Source organism: Micromesistius poutassou (assembly GCF_964030765.1).
Source record: "Micromesistius poutassou genome assembly, chromosome: 6".
In the NCBI taxonomy this organism is placed as follows: domain Eukaryota; kingdom Metazoa; phylum Chordata; class Actinopteri; order Gadiformes; family Gadidae; genus Micromesistius; species Micromesistius poutassou.
Genome location: NC_140276.1, coordinates 20,376,366 through 20,396,327, shown reverse-complemented (window position 1 = coordinate 20,396,327; position 19,962 = coordinate 20,376,366). Strand labels below are relative to the sequence as shown.

At 45.5% G+C, this 19,962-nt stretch overlaps 3 protein-coding genes across 3 annotated transcripts; 2 read left to right on the top strand and 1 right to left on the bottom strand.

The window, feature by feature from the left end:
• Nucleotides 1–99: 99 nt before the first annotated feature.
• Nucleotides 100–7,517, bottom strand: cox18 (cytochrome c oxidase assembly factor COX18). Its single transcript, XM_084469492.1, has 7 exons — nt 7,409–7,517; nt 6,786–7,187; nt 5,587–5,687; nt 2,698–2,864; nt 2,060–2,175; nt 1,331–1,438; nt 100–359 (listed from the first exon to the last, which is right to left on the bottom strand). The coding sequence occupies exons 2-7, from the start codon at nt 7,170–7,172 to the stop codon at nt 192–194; spliced, it is 1,047 nt and encodes a 348-aa protein (XP_084325618.1). The 5' UTR covers nt 7,173–7,187; nt 7,409–7,517; the 3' UTR covers nt 100–191.
• Nucleotides 7,518–7,764: 247 nt separating this feature from the next.
• On the top strand, nt 7,765–11,675 carry selenot2 (selenoprotein T, 2). Its single transcript, XM_084469366.1, has 6 exons — nt 7,765–8,089; nt 8,476–8,586; nt 9,036–9,162; nt 9,894–9,981; nt 10,159–10,307; nt 10,951–11,675. The coding sequence occupies exons 1-5, from the start codon at nt 7,872–7,874 to the stop codon at nt 10,278–10,280; spliced, it is 666 nt and encodes a 221-aa protein (XP_084325492.1). The 5' UTR covers nt 7,765–7,871; the 3' UTR covers nt 10,281–10,307; nt 10,951–11,675.
• A 2,986-nt stretch (nt 11,676–14,661) lies between these two features.
• On the top strand, nt 14,662–19,588 carry rnf4 (ring finger protein 4). Its single transcript, XM_084469450.1, has 8 exons — nt 14,662–14,882; nt 15,165–15,249; nt 17,150–17,378; nt 17,544–17,626; nt 17,864–17,876; nt 18,128–18,248; nt 18,687–18,738; nt 19,129–19,588. Exons 2-8 carry the CDS (start codon nt 15,214–15,216, stop codon nt 19,276–19,278), a joined length of 684 nt encoding a protein of 227 aa, XP_084325576.1. The 5' UTR covers nt 14,662–14,882; nt 15,165–15,213; the 3' UTR covers nt 19,279–19,588.
• The last annotated feature ends 374 nt before the right edge of the window (nt 19,589–19,962 follow it).

Below are 19,962 nucleotides of genomic sequence, written 5' to 3'. Positions count from 1 at the left end.
CTTATGCGCATACAATAAGCACAAAATCACGGGTAAAGTATTTTAACATCAGAGCAAAAAATGTTTATTTGATTTGATTGTTCAAAAGTGTGGCCAAACATGTGCCATTCAGAAACAAGTTGTGGTTTAATACAAGTTTGGCAAAACACATAAATACACATGATGTCCACACACACACACACACACACTCTTCACGGGATGTACTTTTTCCTGAGGGCGGAGGCCAGGTCCTGGTAAGGGGTCAGGGAGTCGGACCTTAGCGGGGGGATGCGGCAGGCAATTCGAAAGCGCGGGGAGCGCAGCAGCAGGTTGTGTGCCAGACCCACCAGGCTGGAGCTCAGCCAGTAAAGAGCCAGGGACTAGAGAGAGATAGGACGAGAACACACCAGGAGAGCGCATCAGAGAGACGACAACCAAAGCCAGAGGTCCCGTAAGACAAGCGTTCCTATTCTGATACAGAAACACCAAAGCAAGAGACAGAGTGAGAGTGAAAGAGAGACATAACATGATGCTCCTCAAAGAGGCTGATAAGACGCACATCAGTGTAGGGCAGGTGTGCGTGTGCAGACTCACTCACTGTTTGCATCAATCAATCACACACACACTTATCTACCTGCAGTGAGCGAGCACGTCCAAATCACTCAGCAAGAATGCAGGAGTATAGAAAGTATGCAGACATGTTTTTGCACGTGTGTACACTGCATTAAGGTGAAGAGGTTTTCATGCATTCTGTAATTCACAAAAACACAAGCATGTATGCGTTTGTGTGCGCGCACACACACACACACACACACACACACACACACACACACACACACACACACACACACACACACACACACACACACACACACACACACACACACACACACACACACAGCTGTGATGCTATGTGTGATACCATTATATTTTGGTCTAGTGTCATATCACAATATTATGACTATATGTATCTCGTCAGAAAACAACTATGCGCTCCCTCCATGTTCTCCTTCACGCAAGCACAAGTGCACACAACCGATGAGAGATAAGGGGCATGCCAAGGCACGGCGAGGACAAGCAAGCTGTCAGAGAGTGTGTGCGTGTCGGTGTGTGTGTGTGTGTGTGTGTGTGTGTACACAAACAAGTACACAAACTGAACATCACTCTGAATGAAACTGCAGTTATTCATAATATACATACAGGTTTTGTTCCCTAAAAATAAGTATACACATGTTCAATCACGCTGTACACATCCTATACACATGTTCAATCACGCACATTCTGTGTGTATCTTATTTATGACTTGTGTAGAGAATCGACACACTAGAAACACAGACACAAGTCTGCTCACCGAGGGGACCGTGGCCGCGATGGGGACCATCAGGACAGACACGCCTCGCAGGAAGTGGGTCATGTAGCGCTGTAGGGACGACACCTGCAGCCTCTGCACTGCAAAGATCTGAGACACACATTGGGAGAGAGACAGACGGGCAGGGAAACAGACAGGCAGGAGAGGGAGAGACAGACGGGCAGACGAGAGAGTCAGGAGAGACAGACCAGAAGACAGCCAGACAGATCGGAGAGAAATAGACAGACAGGCAGACAGAGATACCAGTAGAGATACAGATTGAAAGAAATACAGACATACAGGAGAGAGAGAAACAAACAGGAAGATAGACACACAAGGAGAGAGACAGTCAGTCAATCAGGCCGCGAGACAGACCGGTGAACCAGAATCCCTGAGGGGAATTCATATGCCAGAGTGATGAGTGAATGAGAGTTCACAGATAACAGAGAAACCCTTTTAGGAAGACCAGGTGTAGTGGAGGACCATCCAGGCCCAAACAGTGGGAATCAAAAAGTCTAGTCTGCATACAGCAACAAAAGACGGACGTGTAGAAACTAAACATGGCCTTCCATGAGTAAGCGCAAGTTCAAATACAACTTCTGCTGGGCTATATTTTGTGCCACTTGACCTGACTTGGGCCAACCAGAGCCACTGTTCAACCTGTCTCACTCACCCTCTTGCAGCTTAGATCTAAAACACCCCAAATGTACACAACAACAAGGCCGGTCTGACCTCTATAATGAGCAGGTTAATGAGTCCAAGGGAGATGGGGAGGACCCAAGTGTGGTCTGGAAGTGTCAGATCAGAGAACCACAGCACGCCGCCTGTTGACAGCTCAGTCTGCAGCACTGGAATACACAGAGGAACAGTAAATAAGGATTGTTAATGACATTTTTGACAAACAATTACTCATACTGAGTTCTTAAAATATTTGGTTGTTAAAATTGAATCTACCCTATGACAGGTATTAGTCACACCGTTTCACTGACTGTAATGTGTGTGATTAAGTGTGAGTTAATAATACACTACATGTGTTGCCTGCCATCTAAAAAGGTTGAATGGATACTGCTACTGTGGTATGGAATGATGTCAACAAACATCTGTCTAAGCTTGTCTTGCTTGTATCGCTTGGATTGATTGACACACTTTGTGTTTCATGTTTTCACACAAATAAACCGCTGCATGGTTAAGTGGGAGAGTCAACCCAGAGGTATGTTGTATTGATCTCCCCCTGCTCTCTGACCACAGCCCTGTCATACTGCGCCAATAACTGGTGGGTCTACTGGATCGGTTTTGAAATGGCTTTGAGATGACAATCAGAAGCATACCCGGTGGTAACAGGGCCCCTGTACAGCCCCACCCCTACTCACCAGATGCAGCCGGGGAGGAGGCCATGCTCAGGTTGCGAAGGGCCAGGGAGAGACTGACCCACATGGGCAGCTGCACCCACACCAGCAGGCTAGCCTTGAAGGGGTGGCAGTTGTCCCTGATGTACAGCTCAGATACGATGCGACGCAGGTTCTTCTTGAACTGATAGCTGGCAGAACACAACAACAGGTTAAAGGCGGCGTATGCTAAATGAAAAATGAAATAGTCTGCCTTTTGAGGTCGACCTCAAACTAAAATTAGCTCCTGTGGGAAGATCTGATTAGGCCAGATTGACGAAGAAAGAACACAAGCCTCTGGCAAATGAGCAGAGACTTCTTTAGAAAAACATGACAGATGGAGAGGTTTTTCTCCAGAGGGAAAGCTATCTATCAGAGGTTGAAGCTGAAAAACTAAGTGGTGGGCTTTGTGTATTTGTATCCAGGCTTAGTTTAACCCTACTCTTTACCAACTAGTAACTAGGGGATTCTGTTGAGGCTCCTTTCACAAAGCAATCTTTGAAGAACAATCAATTATTAAAAGTTAATATACCAGTTCCCTTAATTCATTCAGCGTTCATTATAATTTAATTTTGGTATGGTATAACCATACCAAATTACCATATTTGCCCATGGACCAATCTTTACTTTAATGCTTTGCTTCAACATTATAGCAATGCAATTTTTTTATGATCATGTACATGTCTTTTAACATATGCATATTTCCCTTCAATTTGGATTACCGTACTTCATACGTGTTTCATACATTAATTAATTTTTACATAATTTGGGTATATATCCCCTGGGATCGTTCCCATCCCATGATCCCACAGATGACCTCAGCTCAGCCGAGCAGCACTGGCCCTGGTCGGGGCCCTGGTCGGGGCCCTGGTCGGGGTCCTGGTCGGGGCCCTGGTCGGGGTCATGGTCGGGGTCCTGGTCGGGGTCCTGGTCGGGGTCCTGGTCGGGGTCCTGGTCGGGGCCCTGGTCGGGGTCATGGTCCTGGTCGAGGTCCTGGTCATGGTCGGGGTCCTGGTCGGGGTCCTGGTCGGGGCCCTGGTCGGGGTCATGGTCGGGGTCATGGTCGGGGTCCTGGTCATGATCGGGGTCCTGGTCCTGGTCGGGGTCATGGTCATGGTCCTGGTCGGGGTCCTGGTCGGGGTCATGGTCATGGTCCTGGTCGGGGTCCTGGTCGGGGTCATGGTCGGGGTCATGGTCGGGGTCCTGGTCGGGGTCCTGGTCGGGGTCATGGTCGGGGTCCTGGTCGGGGTCCTGGTCGGGGTCCTGGTCGAGGTCCTGGTCATGATCGGGGTCCTGGTCCTGGTCGGGGTCCTGGTCGGGGTCCTGGTCATGATCGGGGTCCTGGTCCTGGTCGGGGTCATGGTCATGGTCCTGGTCGGGGTCCTGGTCGGGGTCATGGTCATGGTCCTGGTCGGGGTCCTGGTCGGGGTCATGGTCATGGTCCTGGTCGGGGTCCTGGTCGGGGTCCTGGTCGGGGTCATGGTCATGGTCCTGGTCGGGGTCCTGGTCGGGGTCATGGTCATGGTCCTGGTCGGGGTCATGGTCGGGGTCATGGTCCTGGTCGGGGTCCTGGTCGGGGTCATGGTCGGGGTCATGGTCCTGGTCGGGGTCCTGGTCATGGTCCTGGTCGGAGTCATGGTCGGGGTCATGGTCGGAGTCATGGTCGGGGTCATGGTCCTGGTCGGAGTCATGGTCGGGGTCATGGTCATGGTCATGGTCATGGTCGGGGTCCTGGTCGGGGTCATGGTCCTGGTCAGGGTCCTGGTCGGGGTCCTGGTCATGGTCCTGGTCGGAGTCATGGTCATGGTCATGGTCATGGTCATGGTCGGGGTCCTGGTCGGGGTCATGGTCGGGGTCATGGTCGGGGTCCTGGTCGGGGTCCTGGTCATGATCGGGGTCCTGGTCCTGGTCGGGGTCCTGGTCGGGGTCCTGGTCCTGGTCGGGGTCCTGGTCGGGTTCCTGGTCGGGGTCCTGGTCATGATCGGGGTCCTGGTCCTGGTCGGGGTCCTGGTCGGGGTCCTGGTCATGATCGGGGTCCTGGTCCTGGTCGGGGTCATGGTCATGGTCCTGGTCGGGGTCCTGGTCGGGGTCCTGGTCATGATCGGGGTCCTGGTCCTGGTCGGGGTCATGGTCATGGTCCTGGTCGGGGTCCTGGTCGGGGTCCTGGTCATGATCGGGGTCCTGGTCCTGGTCGGGGTCATGGTCATGGTCCTGGTCGGGGTCCTGGTCGGGGTCATGGTCATGGTCCTGGTCGGGGTCCTGGTCGGGGTCATGGTCGGGGTCCTGGTCGGGGTCATGGTCATGGTCCTGGTCGGGGTCATGGTCGGGGTCATGGTCCTGGTCGGGGTCCTGGTCGGGGTCATGGTCGGGGTCATGGTCCTGGTCATGGTCCTGGTCGGAGTCATGGTCGGGGTCATGGTCGGAGTCATGGTCCTGGTCGGAGTCATGGTCGGGGTCATGGTCCTGGTCGGAGTCATGGTCGGGGTCATGGTCCTGGTCGGAGTCATGGTCGGGGTCATGGTCCTGGTCGGAGTCATGGTCGGGGTCATGGTCCTGGTCGGAGTCATGGTCGGGGTCATGGTCCTGGTCGGAGTCATGGTCGGGGTCATGGTCCTGGTCGGAGTCATGGTCGGGGTCATGGTCCTGGTCGGAGTCATGGTCGGGGTCATGGTCCTGGTCGGAGTCATGGTCGGGGTCATGGTCCTGGTCGGAGTCATGGTCGGGGTCATGGTCGGGGTCATGGTCGGGGTCATGGTCATGGTCGGGGTCCTGGTCCTGGTCCTGGTCGGGGTCCTGGTCGAGGTCCTGGTCGGGGTCATGGTCATGGTCGGGGTCCTGGTCCTGGTCGGGGTCCTGGTGGACCGTAGGACTCACCGGCAGTGATGCTCCTTCCAGCCACGCTCCTGGGCTCGGACCGACACCTCGTAGCGAAGCCTCTTGGCGAGCTCCGCTATCTCGGACTGAAGCGCCTCAACCTGGCTGGAAACAGGGGTCAGGATTATCGGGACCACTGACCACTCACATCTCATGGCCCTTGCATATCAAGGGTCTGCCATACTGTTCTGTATGATTTTTCATTGAAAAAAATCATATGTTTATGTTATATATTATTGTTTATATTATTGTGTGTTTACATTTTGTCCGAAAGCAAGAGACAGCATCATAAACTATGTTGTTTGGTGTGTGTGTGTGTGTGTGTGTGTGTGTGTGTGTGTGTGTGTGTGTGTGTGTGTGTGTGTGTGTGTGTGTGTGTGTGTGTGTGTTTGGATACTGATATGAGGACAGAGGTCTTGGAATAGCGAGGGGTCCATGGGAGAAGTGGGGGTTGCACTAGTTGGCAGCAGGAGACAGTAAATACATCCAGTTGGACGGGAATGGGATGGGGAATAAAACGGAACTTGCAAGGGCGTAATCCCATGGGAGGTTTGTCAACAGACTAAATGCCTGACATTGTTTCACAGACTGTGCAAGAGAAGCAAGGAACCGTTTTTTGCATGGTCTAATGCATGATCAGGGCACGTTGTGAGGCCACGGGTTTGAAAACTTGAGGGAGGATTTAACATTTGTGGAAATATTCGATACTTCGATTCAATACTCATTGTTCTCTTGACAATAGGGTAATGTTCAAAGATTTTCTGTGTAATTCGCAGTTTGTTCTAATAATAATAATTGAAACTGCCCTTACTTACAACTATTAAGTATTAAGTATAGTTATTAATTTAAAACCATTCCTCGTAAAGTAACTTTTCATTGCCAAATAAATTTCATTATTTGGCAAAGAGCGGAAAAGTGGCCCAATTCCTCCCCCTGTTGGTGATAATAGAAAATTGCTCCCATGAGGAGAGTCCCAATCCACCCAGCTGACCTTTATCACAAAAAAAACAAGTGAAGGAGTCTAAAATCAACACCAAAGCAACAGATGACAATGTTGACACAATACACATAGCATTTAGTTTCCACATCTAGGTGCCTAGAGGTATAGAGTTGGATCATGTCCCTAAATTAGGGCTAATGAGATCAACTACATTCAGTAACATTTTCTGAAACATGCTCGGGAGACGACGCGGACGAACCTTTCCGATGACGATCATCTGATAGGCTCCTAGCGGGAGTGTAATGACAGTCCGAAGAGCCAGCGTGGTGCACATGATACTGGCCCACCAAGGAAGTGCAGTGGCCGTCTGGCTACTGATCAGCAGCTGCTCCGTCAGGTGAACAAGGTTCGAGTCCGCTATGCTCGCGTACCAACCAGAAGACCCGGCGTCGCTACTGCTCGAAACATGCCTCACATGTACAGTTAACGGGGCGAATGAGACGCGTGCAGGTGGGGGGGTGTGAGGTCCGCTCCTGTTTTGTTGTGGTGCTTGGCAGCAGGTGAGCAGAGAAGAGCCGCTTGCGTTCCTGACCAGTGACTTTGGGCAGACATTTCTGATCCCTGCAGCGACACGAACACCCAGCATTTTTACATGGGATATCTGAAAGCAAAAAAAGGAGATAGCGCCAGACGATGGTCGGATTTAGACCTTTTCGGAAGTGGTCCCCATACGTTTTATCACATCTTATCCAGATACTTTAAGCTGGCAGAGCAAAGACGTCCTTGCAATATACATAGCTGATTTTTGACAGGTAGCTGAAGCTTATATTACCAAATAGCTTTGTTATCCACTATGTGCATGCATGCATTTTGTATACTCACTGGCGAGGTAGACGGTCTGAATATAGTTGATATTTTTCTAGACAGTGTGTATGCACATTTTAGAGCCGCTTATGAGCTATTCAACATACATTTATCGCCTGCAATGTCGCTCACATATGACGTCGTTACATAAATACCGAACCCGGATGGAACATAACATAAACATTTAGATTATCATACATAAATAACAATAATAATAATAATAATAATAATTGTAATATATCGTGTAGTTGTGTGTAAATTTTATGTCCATTATTATTTATTTGGACTTAAACGTACTCCTTTGGTGCAGTGTTTATGGGGACCACTAGATGTCGCTGCTGTGCTCTGCCGCACACTTCATCTGCACCCCGGCCTGGAAGTCATTCGGTCGGGAGCCTTCCAAAAGCGCTTCAGGATCACTGCAACTCTCCAATAAGGGAACGTTTTAATTGGGGCTTTTAGTCCCGCCGGCCGTTTTGAGATGGCCGAGTATACCCAGAAGGGTATATTGACGGCTTTGCTGTTCTTTTCGGCCATCACTTTACGAGACATCTACGTCGGGAGAAGCCAGACCCAGCAGCAGGGTCCGCAGGCCTCCGAGAGCCTCGGCATGGCCTCTGACAGCCTGCCGGACGCCGGCACCGTGAAGCCCGGGAAGCCCTCACTGTACACTGGGCCTGTGTTGAAATTTCAATACTGGTGAGCTGATCAATACATGACATTATCTATTTGTTCCACTAAGCCACAAATGCATAAGATGTATGCATGGCTAGGAGAGCTAGGCGGCTACAAAGTAACTTACCAGCGGATTAGCTTCAACCATTTAGCTGTGTTGCTAATCAAAATGAGCCATTTACGATTACCTCAACGCCCTCCCCCCCACACGTGAACATGCATATATATATGTTTGTATGTATGTATGTATATATATATGTGTATATATATATATATGTATATGTATATATATATATATATATATATATATGTCAGTGTATCAGTAAAGTACATTCATACAATACATCATAAATAAAGTGAAATGGCAACTTCTGATTCTGTATATTGTCTGTTATCCTTGGTGTTTTCAGCATTTCCTGAGGGTACAGCAAGGTGTACCAGGAGTACTCTCGGGCCATCAGCCAATTGTACCCGGACATCCGTATCGAGGGAGAGAACTACCCCCCAACAGCCACCAACAAGTAAGGGACGCTCACATCTCTCTGTTAAAAACACGCACTAGTTTCCAGTCATTTAAATCCTTTACAATAGTATTAATCTAACCATAGAGTCTAGACTGAACGTAAATATGGCCAAATAGATTGTTGTTTAGTGTGTGGACACATATTTAGGTAGTGTTATTGTATTAGTTTGTTTTAGTTTCCATAATCGTCTTATCAATGAGTAATATGGTAGTGCACTCCCTGACCTAATCCGAAAAGATCTTGTTATCAAATTGTCCATTTAAATGAGCAGCACTTGGGCTTCAAAGCAATCTTTCAAAAATAAACCTAAATCTTCATATAAAGGGAAGGACTTGGTTAGAAAATAAGGCGTGTTGGGATTAGGGGTGCATGATTATTGCCTTTCTAATCCAACCGGTTCTCATCATTACCATCTATCCACCATATCCCCTGGTTCACCTTACCAGGTATCTAGGGAACTTCTTCTCCTACTTCAAGCTGCTGGCCATCACCCTGGTAGTAAGTGGCCAGAACCCCTTCCCCATCCTGGGCCTGGCCACCCCGCGGGCCTGGGTCTGGAGTCAGGAGAACAAGGTGAGTTATAGGGTCAGGATCGCCTTTTTGAATCAAAAATAGGTCATCTATGTAATTTATGTAGATCCTATGAGAAAATCTCTGTGTGGGCGGAGGTGGGAGAGTAAGCGATAATAAATGTATTCTTATAAATACATCTGTGCAATAATGAAAAAATGGTTATTCTAATGGTTATGACCTTGGACCTATGGGATAATATTGTTATTACTGAATGAATTAATCGAACAAAACTAACAGTCTGAAAAACAATCTTACAAACTGCCATTAATACTTTATAGGCTTCTAATTGCATTTAAGTAAAATGAGGCTGAACAAATACATGTATTTGTACTTTATTTTTCTCAATCATTGTTAAGCTTGTGCATAGAACCATATACATTCTGAAAACAATCTTCCTTGGGTGGTATGCCCTCTCAATACCCCTCCCACTCAGCTAGCCTACAATGTTGGTTTGCGTCCCACAGTTGCACAGCCAGTTCAGTCGACAGTACATTGTTGTTGAGTTTTCTTAATTCTAATTGCTTCCGCATACTAACTGGGAGGGCCTCAATCATGCACACTTTAAGTACACCCTCCAGCATAATGGGACTTATTCACACACTAGATAACTTTGTTCCAACTTGGTTCTGCCCACTAGCAGGGTGGGAGAACTCGAGTTAAGATGACCGCTAGTTAAGTTCTGCCCCTTGGCATTATGCTCATCGTTTGGGCATGCTGTTTGTGTGTTTCAGATCTTCTCGTGCCTGATGGCATTCTTTCTTAGCAACATGTTGGAGACCCACTTCCTCTCCACTGGGGCATTTGAGATCATGCTCAATGGTACGTGCAACCTTACTTCTCTAGAGTTTCTGGAAACAACCTCAACATGAGACACCTTATTGTCTTTTATGACTAGTGATATAACTGGTTACTTTCCTAGTAGGAGCTAAATGGCAAAAGAATGATAAAATAGATGTATTGCACGTCGCCATATCTTCCCCTTATTCCTCAATGCAGATGTTCCCATCTGGTCCAAGCTGCAGTCTGGATACGTGCCCAATGTCCAGGAGGTCTTCCAGATCCTGGACAACCACATTAAGATGAATCAGGTGGATCAGATGAACTTCTCGTCCCCGTAGTGCTGGAAATGAAGCCTCAACCGCAAGGTGAACACCAAGCCAACTGCTACTGGCGGTTTCCTTGAGGGATGATTGAAGTCAAAGGGCCGCCTTTGTGACTGCTACCGGCTGCGCTGTAGGTTGGCAATGACAAGCCATTTAAATCCTGCGTGGTAGTGTCCACCCAGATATTAGACGAAGGTTTAACCCATCGTCTTACCCAGTGGACTATACCAATAGGGGGCTGATAGATTCTGAAATGGCTACTCAACACCACACTGAAATACAGGGTCCTTTGAGTCAAAGGCAGCATGAATAGAAACGGGGACGGTCGAAGAGCGTTGCTAGATGTTTTTATGGTCTTCAAATAAAGGTAGTAAAGGTCAAATTAAATAATAAAAAGTGTCAATGTAAAATGTATTGATAATCTGGTTCAAAACTGCTTGTGGGTTAATGACACTGATCCTAACTAAAATGGCAGACTGCTATGCCATTATACAATTTGTACTTTTCTCTATCGTCCTGCTTCATATGAAAAGCAATGGCTATTATTCTCTGTTATGCCCTTCGGAATTAGGAGCAGCAAGCGTTTAAAAAAAAAAAAAAAAAAAAACCCCAAGTCCCAAAAGTCCCAAATCTTTCTATGAAAAGACTTAATTTAAAAAGTACAATGTTCTATCTGTGTCTCTAGCTCTGCTGTGCAGTGGGTTCCTGGTTGCGGAGGAATGTCTGTCTACTGGCGTTAATGAAGGCTGGGTCTTAAAGCAGTGCTCTGTGTGGCCTGGCCGGATGTCCCCTGCCATTAAACCAGCGCTCCGTCTGTACCAGGTATCCTCTCCATGGCAGCGCTGCTGTTGTTGAAAATTACATTACAGTACACATAATCATCACATGTGAGTCATCCAAACCTCACCTCGGTATGCAGTTCAATATTTCAGGTTTGGTGAGATTCTGACACCATGTATAATGTGGATCACACCCGAGTGTACTTCTTCCAAGTGCTGGAAAGTGATTGTCATTTACATGTTTGTTTACAAAAACCAATGTTTTTTCTTTCTTTGACTGTTCTGTTATTGAGCCATTTTTGTTCCACTGCTGCATTGTATAGATGGGTGGTTTTAGTCTGTGTATAAATGGGTTTTATTGCACTGGATTTGCACAGAAATGCTTATTTTTCCTTTTTTTTTAAAAAAAACAATGTAGACCTATGGAAATGGGTGTTTCCTGTTAAGATTAAATAATTTCTTGGTCATGGACTAAATAATAAAACACTATTGGTTCTTTGGGTCTGCAATGGCGTTTCCTCTCTTGTGGTAACCAGGTTAGTTTGGGACGAAAAATTACTTTTTAATAATACTATAGCTCCACACACTCCTTGCTGTTATGTTTAACAGGCCCTTGTGTAAAAGATCTTAACACACTCTAGTCTTAAAGTGACATCCTACACTATCAGGGATCTTTACTGTGCTCTGTTCTCCCAATCCTATTCCTTTTATCCGTATTCAATCATAGGTCTTCATTTCTACCGTAAGAAATGGATGAGAGTAAGCAGACAACAGTGCCAGCCCCAGAAAGGGGCTATGCAAGTATGGTTTCTGATTGATTGAGCTGAGCAGATTTGAGCTAATCGTTTTGTAGAGTAGCAGTATCTTTGCGGGGCTGTTTCTGAGATTTTATTTGGTTACTCTGTAATGAGGGTGATGGATGACAAGAGCCTTACCAAATCACATCATCCCTAATTAAATATTGTACATTTATTTAAAGTGTTTGTGGCATTTTGGTCATTGTTTGTTCATCAGAAATAAAGAAGGAACTTTAAAACCTATGCTTCTGGTTTCTTCAATGTCATGTCGTCATACATCAGGATCGGTTTGGTCAAACATATTTATCAATCTCTATCTTCAGGTATAGCTCCTTTTGGACAATCAAGTTCACAGGTTATCCCGCTACAGTAAATAAGACACTTACCATTTTCACTGTCTGATAACCAATTTATATGCTATATAAGAGATGATTTTTGTGGTGATTGTGCTTGACTCCCAACCAAGCAACATTGGAGTGCTTATCTAGTGGATAAGCGGACATAGACAAGACATTGTTATGTCAATGTTAACTTGGTCGTTCTTTGTATAAGTCATCCTTATACAATATACAGACCTGGCTTGTCCTGTTATTATATGTGTATGTATGTATATATAGAGTGAGATGAGATGCATATATACATACAGGTGAATCACAAGAAATTAGAATATTGTGAAAAAGTTAAATATTGTAGACTCAAGGTGTCACACTTAAATCAGCTAACTAACTCAAAACACTGCGGTTTCCTGAGCCTTTAAAATGAGCACTCAGTCTGATACTGCTGACCTGACCTGAGTTGTGCAGAGACTGTCATTGACATTGAGGGTAAGCCTCAAAAGGTTTAGCTGAAGAAGATGGCTGTTCACCGTGCTGCATATTCATAGAGAGTTGTGTGGGAGGAAAAGGTGCACAAGCAACAGGGATAACCGCAGCCCTGAGGCGATTGTCAAGCAGAGGCAATTTAACAATTTGGGGGAGCTTCACAAGGAGTGGACTGAGGCAGGAGGCCTCAAGAGCCGCCACGCACAAAGTGCTTGAACGTCCAGTGTGACGTTTCCACAGTCGGTGATGACTGGGGAGCCGTGTCATCTGCTGGTGTTGGTCCACTGTGCTTTATCAAGTCCAAAGTCAACGCATTTCAGAGCACTTCAGGCTTCGTTGCTTCAGGCTAGCAATACCTAGTTTAATGATCATGGGATTACTGTGCTTGATTGGTCAGCAAACTCTGAACCCCATAGAAAATGTATGGGGTGTTGTCAATAGGAAGCTGAGACACGAGACTCAACTGAGCTGAAGGCTGCTACCGAAGCCATCGGGGCTTCCTCCTCCTCGTGGCCACAGCCTCCACATCGACTCCATGCCTCACCGCATTGATGCAGCCATTGATGCAAAAGGTGCCCATGCAAGCCACATACTGAGTGCATGTTTTCATTTCATTTCAAACATTTATTCATACTCGTAGGGCATTGAGGTTTCCCTCATTTACTATGTCGACGAGTTTACATCAGAGGACATGCAAAAATAAAATAAGAAACAAATGACAAATAACATGAGCAACATTAAAAAAAAAAAATATATATATATATATATATAATATATATATAAATAAATCGATGAACTAAAAACAGTTGCAATTTGATGAGCAGTTTTAACACCAAGTGTTTACAGACAGACAGATGGGAGCACCTCTAACTTTAGTGTTTGTTGCAGAGCGTTCCGAGTGCTAGGGGCATCAAAGAGGACGGCAGTTTTACCGAGATCTGAGCGCACACCAGGAACCCTGAGAGTGAGCCAGTGGTTGGATCTGGTTTGGTAGGAACCAAGATCCCACTGTAATAGGGAGGAGATGTAGGGAGGAAGTTTACCACTGATGGTAAAATAAGTCAAACAAGTTTGACATTTTATAATGGTCTGAGATACAAAATTGTGGGTTTTCATGAGCTGTAAGCCATAATCATCACAATCAAACAAATAAAGTCTTGAAATATTTCACTTTGGGTCTAATGAATCTATATAATATATGAGTTTCACTTTTTAAATTGAATTATTGAAATTAACAAACTTTTCCACAATAATCTTATTTATTGAGATGCACTTGTATATATGCAGCTCTTGCCGCAGTCTTGCGCCTAAAGAATATTGTCAAGGGTAGTTTTTAAAGTCACCTATTTTAGTGTTAATATTCAGAGAAATGCCTTGTCTTTTTTTCAGATTTTCTTTTACTGGAAGTAGGCTACTGTTCAATATGTACCTTTGGTTTTGCTTTCCCTACTTTTAGGAATGTTAAGAATGTCCCCCACTGTCAAACCTTATGTATTACACTACTTCCACTAAAATGGTTGAATAAAACGATGATAATGGTTGGAATGCTTTTTTATTTTTTATTCTACTTACTTCCCTATTGTTTTTATATACAACTTTGAGAATGTGCCATGGCAACGTAAAATAAACCTACCATCTAAAAATGGTATGTAAACAAATTGAGGAAACCCTGATACAAAGGATAGGCCTAGTGTTACAGTATTGAACTGAAACGACTATGAATTATTAATTTAAAAAATAATAATGGTTGTGTTGCTTTTCTTATTAACGTCTACAAATGTGAATATCAGCTTTATAAATAAATTTTGATGTAACATTATAGCCGATTTTTTCTATGCCACCTTTCTGAAAATACTAAAAATCCACCTACATGTAGTACGAACAACTACACCGAGACAGGACCTATCAGAGGACAGAACGAAGGCTCTTCTGTCTACGCCCACTAGAGGGCATATATAGCAGGAGCCATTTCGACTGGCGCTAACAGTGCGCAGAACCCGTGCGCAGAACTCGCGTGTAACTGGTCGAGGTTTGCGAGAATACGCTGCTTTTGACGTGTTTTATAGAACATTCTCGTTGGCACCTGAGAGCAGTGTACCACATTCAAAACTGTGCGTCGTATACCTAGTGTGAATAAGTAATACGTGAGGTGATTGCTTACGAAAAACAAAGAGAAACTAAGAGACTACACCTAGCAGGGGGCTAACAACAGACCAGCAGGTAAAACATGTTATACATGTTATTTACACACGCCACCATGGTGTATGTCATACATATGGAGGGCACAACAGTACTCCAACCTGTAAGGTTTAGTCACGTATCGCCTTATGGTGTTATGTGACGTTTCTGATGTGTTGCTAGTGCCATTAGCCAGCTAACGCTGCACTTGGCAAAGCTAAGGATAACAAAGAACCGGCGACGAACAAGAGGAACTCAAAAGTGAAGTCACTGCTGGTGGTGTTGTTGTTTCACTTTCCTTCCATGTTCTCTTTCGGTCCCCAGTCTCCCTTCCACAAACCAGAGTGAACCTGGCGGCGGGGGAATCTGAGGAATGGATGTGGACGATTCGGGCATCATGAGCAGCACTGTAGGTGTACTGGTTTGAGCTTTTTGGGTGTAAACTGGTTTAAGGTATTTCGATGTAAACTTGTCAAGGCCACTTAGATGTGTAAAATAGTCTAGTCCCTTTTAGGTGTCCCGGACCGAGCATTGCATTGTTGTACTCGTGTTGTATTGTTATAATAATCTGCGAGCTCATGTGTTATGCACGCTGGCGTATGACTCTTGCATCCCTCCCGTTCGGACAGACTTCCAGCAGACCTGGCCCGGGTCGGCGAATTGGTTTGGTGATGTCAGGCTAATGTCAGAAAAGTCATAACCAAGAGAACTTATGGGCATAAATGTGTTATTTCAGATATATCTATCCGTCTATCGGTACTGACTTAAATAGAGAATTGCCTTGCATTGAAAAGAAAAACATAACTGTTCAGTAAACTAAAGGCTTTAATTGTGAACTATAAGTACATGAGTTCTAGTTTGTTCAGAATCTACAATCTGCAAAAATAACAAGTTTCACATAGCCTGTTAAATCCTCAAATAGGCTTGTGTCCCTCACTCTTTTACTCTGAGCTGATTTTGAATACCCTTCACGTTGCACATTTGAATGTCTAAAAAGGAGTTGGGCCTTAGCCTAGCCTACATCAAGACGAAATGTTTCCAATTCAATATACCAATCCTTGGCTCACATGAAAATGTTTCAGGGTGGACTGTGTAATTTTGCCCGCTGCATCACATTTTATACCCAGGTACCTTGTGTTGTGTGGTGTAAGCTTTGAGTTTCATTGATATTGATCTGATTTAATTGCATTGTGGAGGACAAGCCACTGGTCAGTGGGAAAAAAAAATCTGAAGGGCATCCCACTGGAACACATTAAGCACGATTAAAAAAAAAAATATATATATATATTTATAATGTCTGGTTAAATCCTTGCAATGGTAAGGAGGCGGGAGACGCTAAATGTTTTACGAAGGTTGAGTGTGGATCCATCGTTATTGTGAAACTAGGCCCAGATGGGGTCATTAGTTTTGTTACACCGGGCGATAGCCCGTTGAGTGGCTGATACAAAGCGGCTGATTCGCCTCCGTGGCATCATGGGCATTACTTTATTGCAGAGCTGTAGTCAAGACAACCGTTGTCGAGTCCAAGGCCAGGGCTTGTGAAGTTTCAAGAATGAGTCCAAAAGAGGGAGACAGTCAGGACCACGACAAAAAAATGAATGCAGATGTGTTGTGGCAGGAATATGATGGGTTACCGTGCCCCTCTTCTGAACAAGCTCGCTTAATCAATGATTTGGATTGGAAAGAGGAGTTACTTTTCAAGGCGGCAATAAAACGAAAATATTCTTTCTTTGAGACCTGGTACCACATGCGCCGCGACCCAGTAAAAGTCCCGACCCAAGGTTGGTTCTGCTGCTTACTATCATCCACCAGACGGTCAGGGTTTCTGTTGACCTTTGCACCGGGCCAGACATTCAGTTTTCTTATGGTGTTTGTTAGACATGGCAGGATTATTTTAAACGGGTTTCTCAGCACCATCTGTATGTTGGAGATATGAGGCTTTACTTTCAAAGCCTGCAACAGGTTTTCAGCCATCCAGTAAAATTGGGGTCCCTTTCCCACTCGTTCCTGTATGGTTTGGTTATGCTTACTTTTTGTCTGTTCCAACACTGACTCTGCACTCCTTCACTTAAGTATTAATCTTTTACTGGTGCAAATTTTCAATTGAAGTTATGTTTGCATATTGTACATTATATACAATTGTTTTTCAAGATGATTGCTTTTACAAGATGCTGATTCTTTAAATGTTCAGACATTTGTATCAACGGCATCCATATGAGTAGAGCTGCTATGGGGAGCAGCTGTACCAGAGGTACATCACCGGACATTCACACGTTAACGACGAGCCAACCGTACTGTTCTGCTTTCAGATTCCAAAGAGAAGAAAGGCAACGTGCCCACAGTGCTCTGGATGCAGCGCTAAGAACAGCAGAACCGCCAACACCAGGTCTGCAAGCAGCAGTAACCCGAACACCAGAGACCCCAACTCCAGCGGAGATACCATCGGCAGCGATTCTAGCACTAGCTCTGCTAGCCTGCAGCCTGTTCTGCCTTTCACACACACAGAAACCATCAACGTATCGGAAAACATGTTAGCCGGTGGGTACATTTGTGTGGCTAAACTCCTGGTTACTATGGAATACACTCTAAGTGTGTGTGTGTGTGTGTGTGTGTGTGTGTGTGTGTGTGTGTGTGTGTGTGTGTGTGTGTGTGTGTGTGTGTGTGTGTGTGTGTGTGTGTGTGTGTGTGTGTGTGTCCCCATAGGGGAAGAAGACGTAGTAGATCTTACGTGTGAAGGAACGGAGCTGGCGGCCGTAGTAGATCTCACCAACAGCGACTCTGTTGTGGTGAGTAAAATGTCTTTGGACCGCTGTAGAAACTCAGGTCATGGGGGGGGGGGGATGCACCAGGTCCATGTGCATGAGACTTGTGTGCTAGTCTGTCATCTCAATATGCTGTCATATAATATATAGAAATGGAAATACAGGATTGGGAATTCATTTGTTGCATAGAAGCATTGCTATTCTTCTGTTTGTGACTGTTTTTGCTTTTCCATGTCTTCCTGTTGCTGAAACGGATACCAGCTGGTTGATGAAGGTGAGACATTTATTTATGAAAGGGCAAATAGGATATTGAACTGCCAATTACAAAGTCGTATGGCACATTATGAATTGGTGCCAAAGTATTTTAATATATATTTTTTAACAATATGCATTTATCCCTCACTGTATTCCTCCCCCTCTCAATGACTATCTTGGTCTTCCCCTTTGTGTCTCCTGATGTCTCTCTCTCTCTGCTCTCCCTACACGCATTCATCCAACCCTCCTTTGCGTCTCCCCCCCCCCCAGGGCCTGAGGGCACGGAGGGGACTGCCGAGAGCTACGTGGTCAGCAGTGATGAGGAGGAGGATGTGCGGACTCTGCTGAACGCCGCTCTGCTGTCCACCCTGCAGGCCAGCAGTCAAGCCAGGTAGCAAAGACCCAGCTCCAGTTCCAGGGCACTGCTTAAACCCCTGAGGGAACTAGATGGGATGGCCTCGTTCACCTAGCAGCCATATTGGTTTGTGGGATAGGCTAGGTAAATCTTGGGTGAAAGATGACAAATAAATGTAAATGTGTTCCAAATGTTACCCTGGTTAAGTCATTGAATTCAGAACAAACTAAAACAATGCATCGTCATGGTTTCCAAAAGATTCTAGCTTTCCCCACCTCACTAAGCAATATGGCCACCAGTTGAATAAGGTGTATGGAGTGTGTTTGAGTTGATCCGTGATCGTGGGATGATATTGACGTTGTGTTGTCTATTGCCGTGGTCAGAGGTCAGGCATGACATTGAGAAGAAATAAGGTCTGGTGAAGTCATCTTTAAGTCTCTACAGTTCTAACTGCCGTATCCGTTTGGTGTCCAGGGCAACTCCCGGGACCATCAGCTGTCCGGTGTGTATGGACTCGTACACAGAGGTAGGGCTCTGCGTGAGGAGAGGAAACACATTTCACCTTTTTGACCTGCAGTGCATTCATAAAGTCTGGTCCAAATCGGTAAATAGGATAGGTCTGAATTTCTCGTTGTAGATAAAGTACCTTTCTTGCTTATACTAACCCTTACTTGTAATGATGAAGAACCATACTGTTTAAGCCAGACCAATAAGACCCTTATTAAAAAGTAGAAATTATTATCAAATGAAATCATAAATTTCTCTCTCTCTCTCTCTCTCTCTCTCTCTCTCTCTCTCTCTCTCTCTCTCTCTCTCTCTCTCTCTCTCTCTCTCTCTCTCTCTCTCTCTCTCTCTCTCTCTCTCTCTCTCTCTCTCTCTCTCTCTCTCTCTCTCTCTCTCTCTCTCTCTCTCTCAGATCGTGGACACTGGCAGGCTGGTGGTGTCTACCAAGTGCGGCCATGTCTTTTGCAGCCAGTGCATCCGGGACTCGCTGGCCCGCTCACATACTTGCCCTACCTGCAGGAAAAAACTGACCCCCCAACAGTACCACCCCATCTACATCTGACCTCTGGCTCCCAGGCCATTCAGCGCTGCTCGCCACCTGGCTGCCATATTGCCAAACCCCTGCTCCCTCCTCTAGATGTGCAGTTTCTCTCGTTTGAGATTTTAAACGGAAGTTAGACTGGAGAGTTGATTAAAATCTATTTTCAGTTTATTTTTTTTCTTATTTATTGGTTATTGGAAATTCCCGAATTGGCTACCTGTTTTAATGCCTAAATCGGTTTGTTGTCTTCAAGCCCGTTTGACTATTAATTTCCCTATTGTGAATTTTTTTTTGTGTGATGGTGTTCTATTAAAGTCAAGCTAATAATTGATTTTGTTGCGTCTGCCCAGCATTGTCTTGTGTTTTGCCAAATATTTACCACTGCCCTCATCTTTAACCTTCCCCTTAATTTCAACCTGATCTTGTGGTTTCAGTTTGAATCATGTTTAGCCTTTTTCCACGGAAACCTTCCAAATATGGTGGTTTTGGGGGAAGTAGGGTAACTTCTCACATGCTGTGGAGATTTTCTTATTTCGATACGTCTTCTGATGCAGGCTGGCTTGTGACTGGCCTTTGGGCGGTGTGTTCTTCAGAAAACACATGCAGCCAGATTCTAGTTGCCATGACCATGTCTTTTTGTGCTTAGAAAGTGACACCACCTATTCTGATTCTCATAACATTTTCAACGACGTTTCACTTTTAGAT

Coding starts and splice junctions, on each gene's coding strand:
- cox18 (XM_084469492.1), bottom strand. CDS start 7,172: ATGCTGGGTGTTCGTGTCGCTGCAGGGATCAGAAATGTCTGCCCAAAG. Junction 2,176..2,697: donor CTCCTCCCCGGCTGCATCTG/GTGAGTAGGGGT, acceptor TGTGTATTCCAG/TGCTGCAGACTGAGCTGTCA. Junction 360..1,330: donor TCGCGGCCACGGTCCCCTCG/GTGAGCAGACTT, acceptor ATCTCTCTCTAG/TCCCTGGCTCTTTACTGGCT.
- rnf4 (XM_084469450.1), top strand. CDS start 15,214: ATGGATGTGGACGATTCGGGCATCATGAGCAGCACT. Junction 15,250..17,149: donor CGGGCATCATGAGCAGCACT/GTAGGTGTACTG, acceptor TTCTGCTTTCAG/ATTCCAAAGAGAAGAAAGGC. Junction 17,379..17,543: donor ATCGGAAAACATGTTAGCCG/GTGGGTACATTT, acceptor GTGTCCCCATAG/GGGAAGAAGACGTAGTAGAT.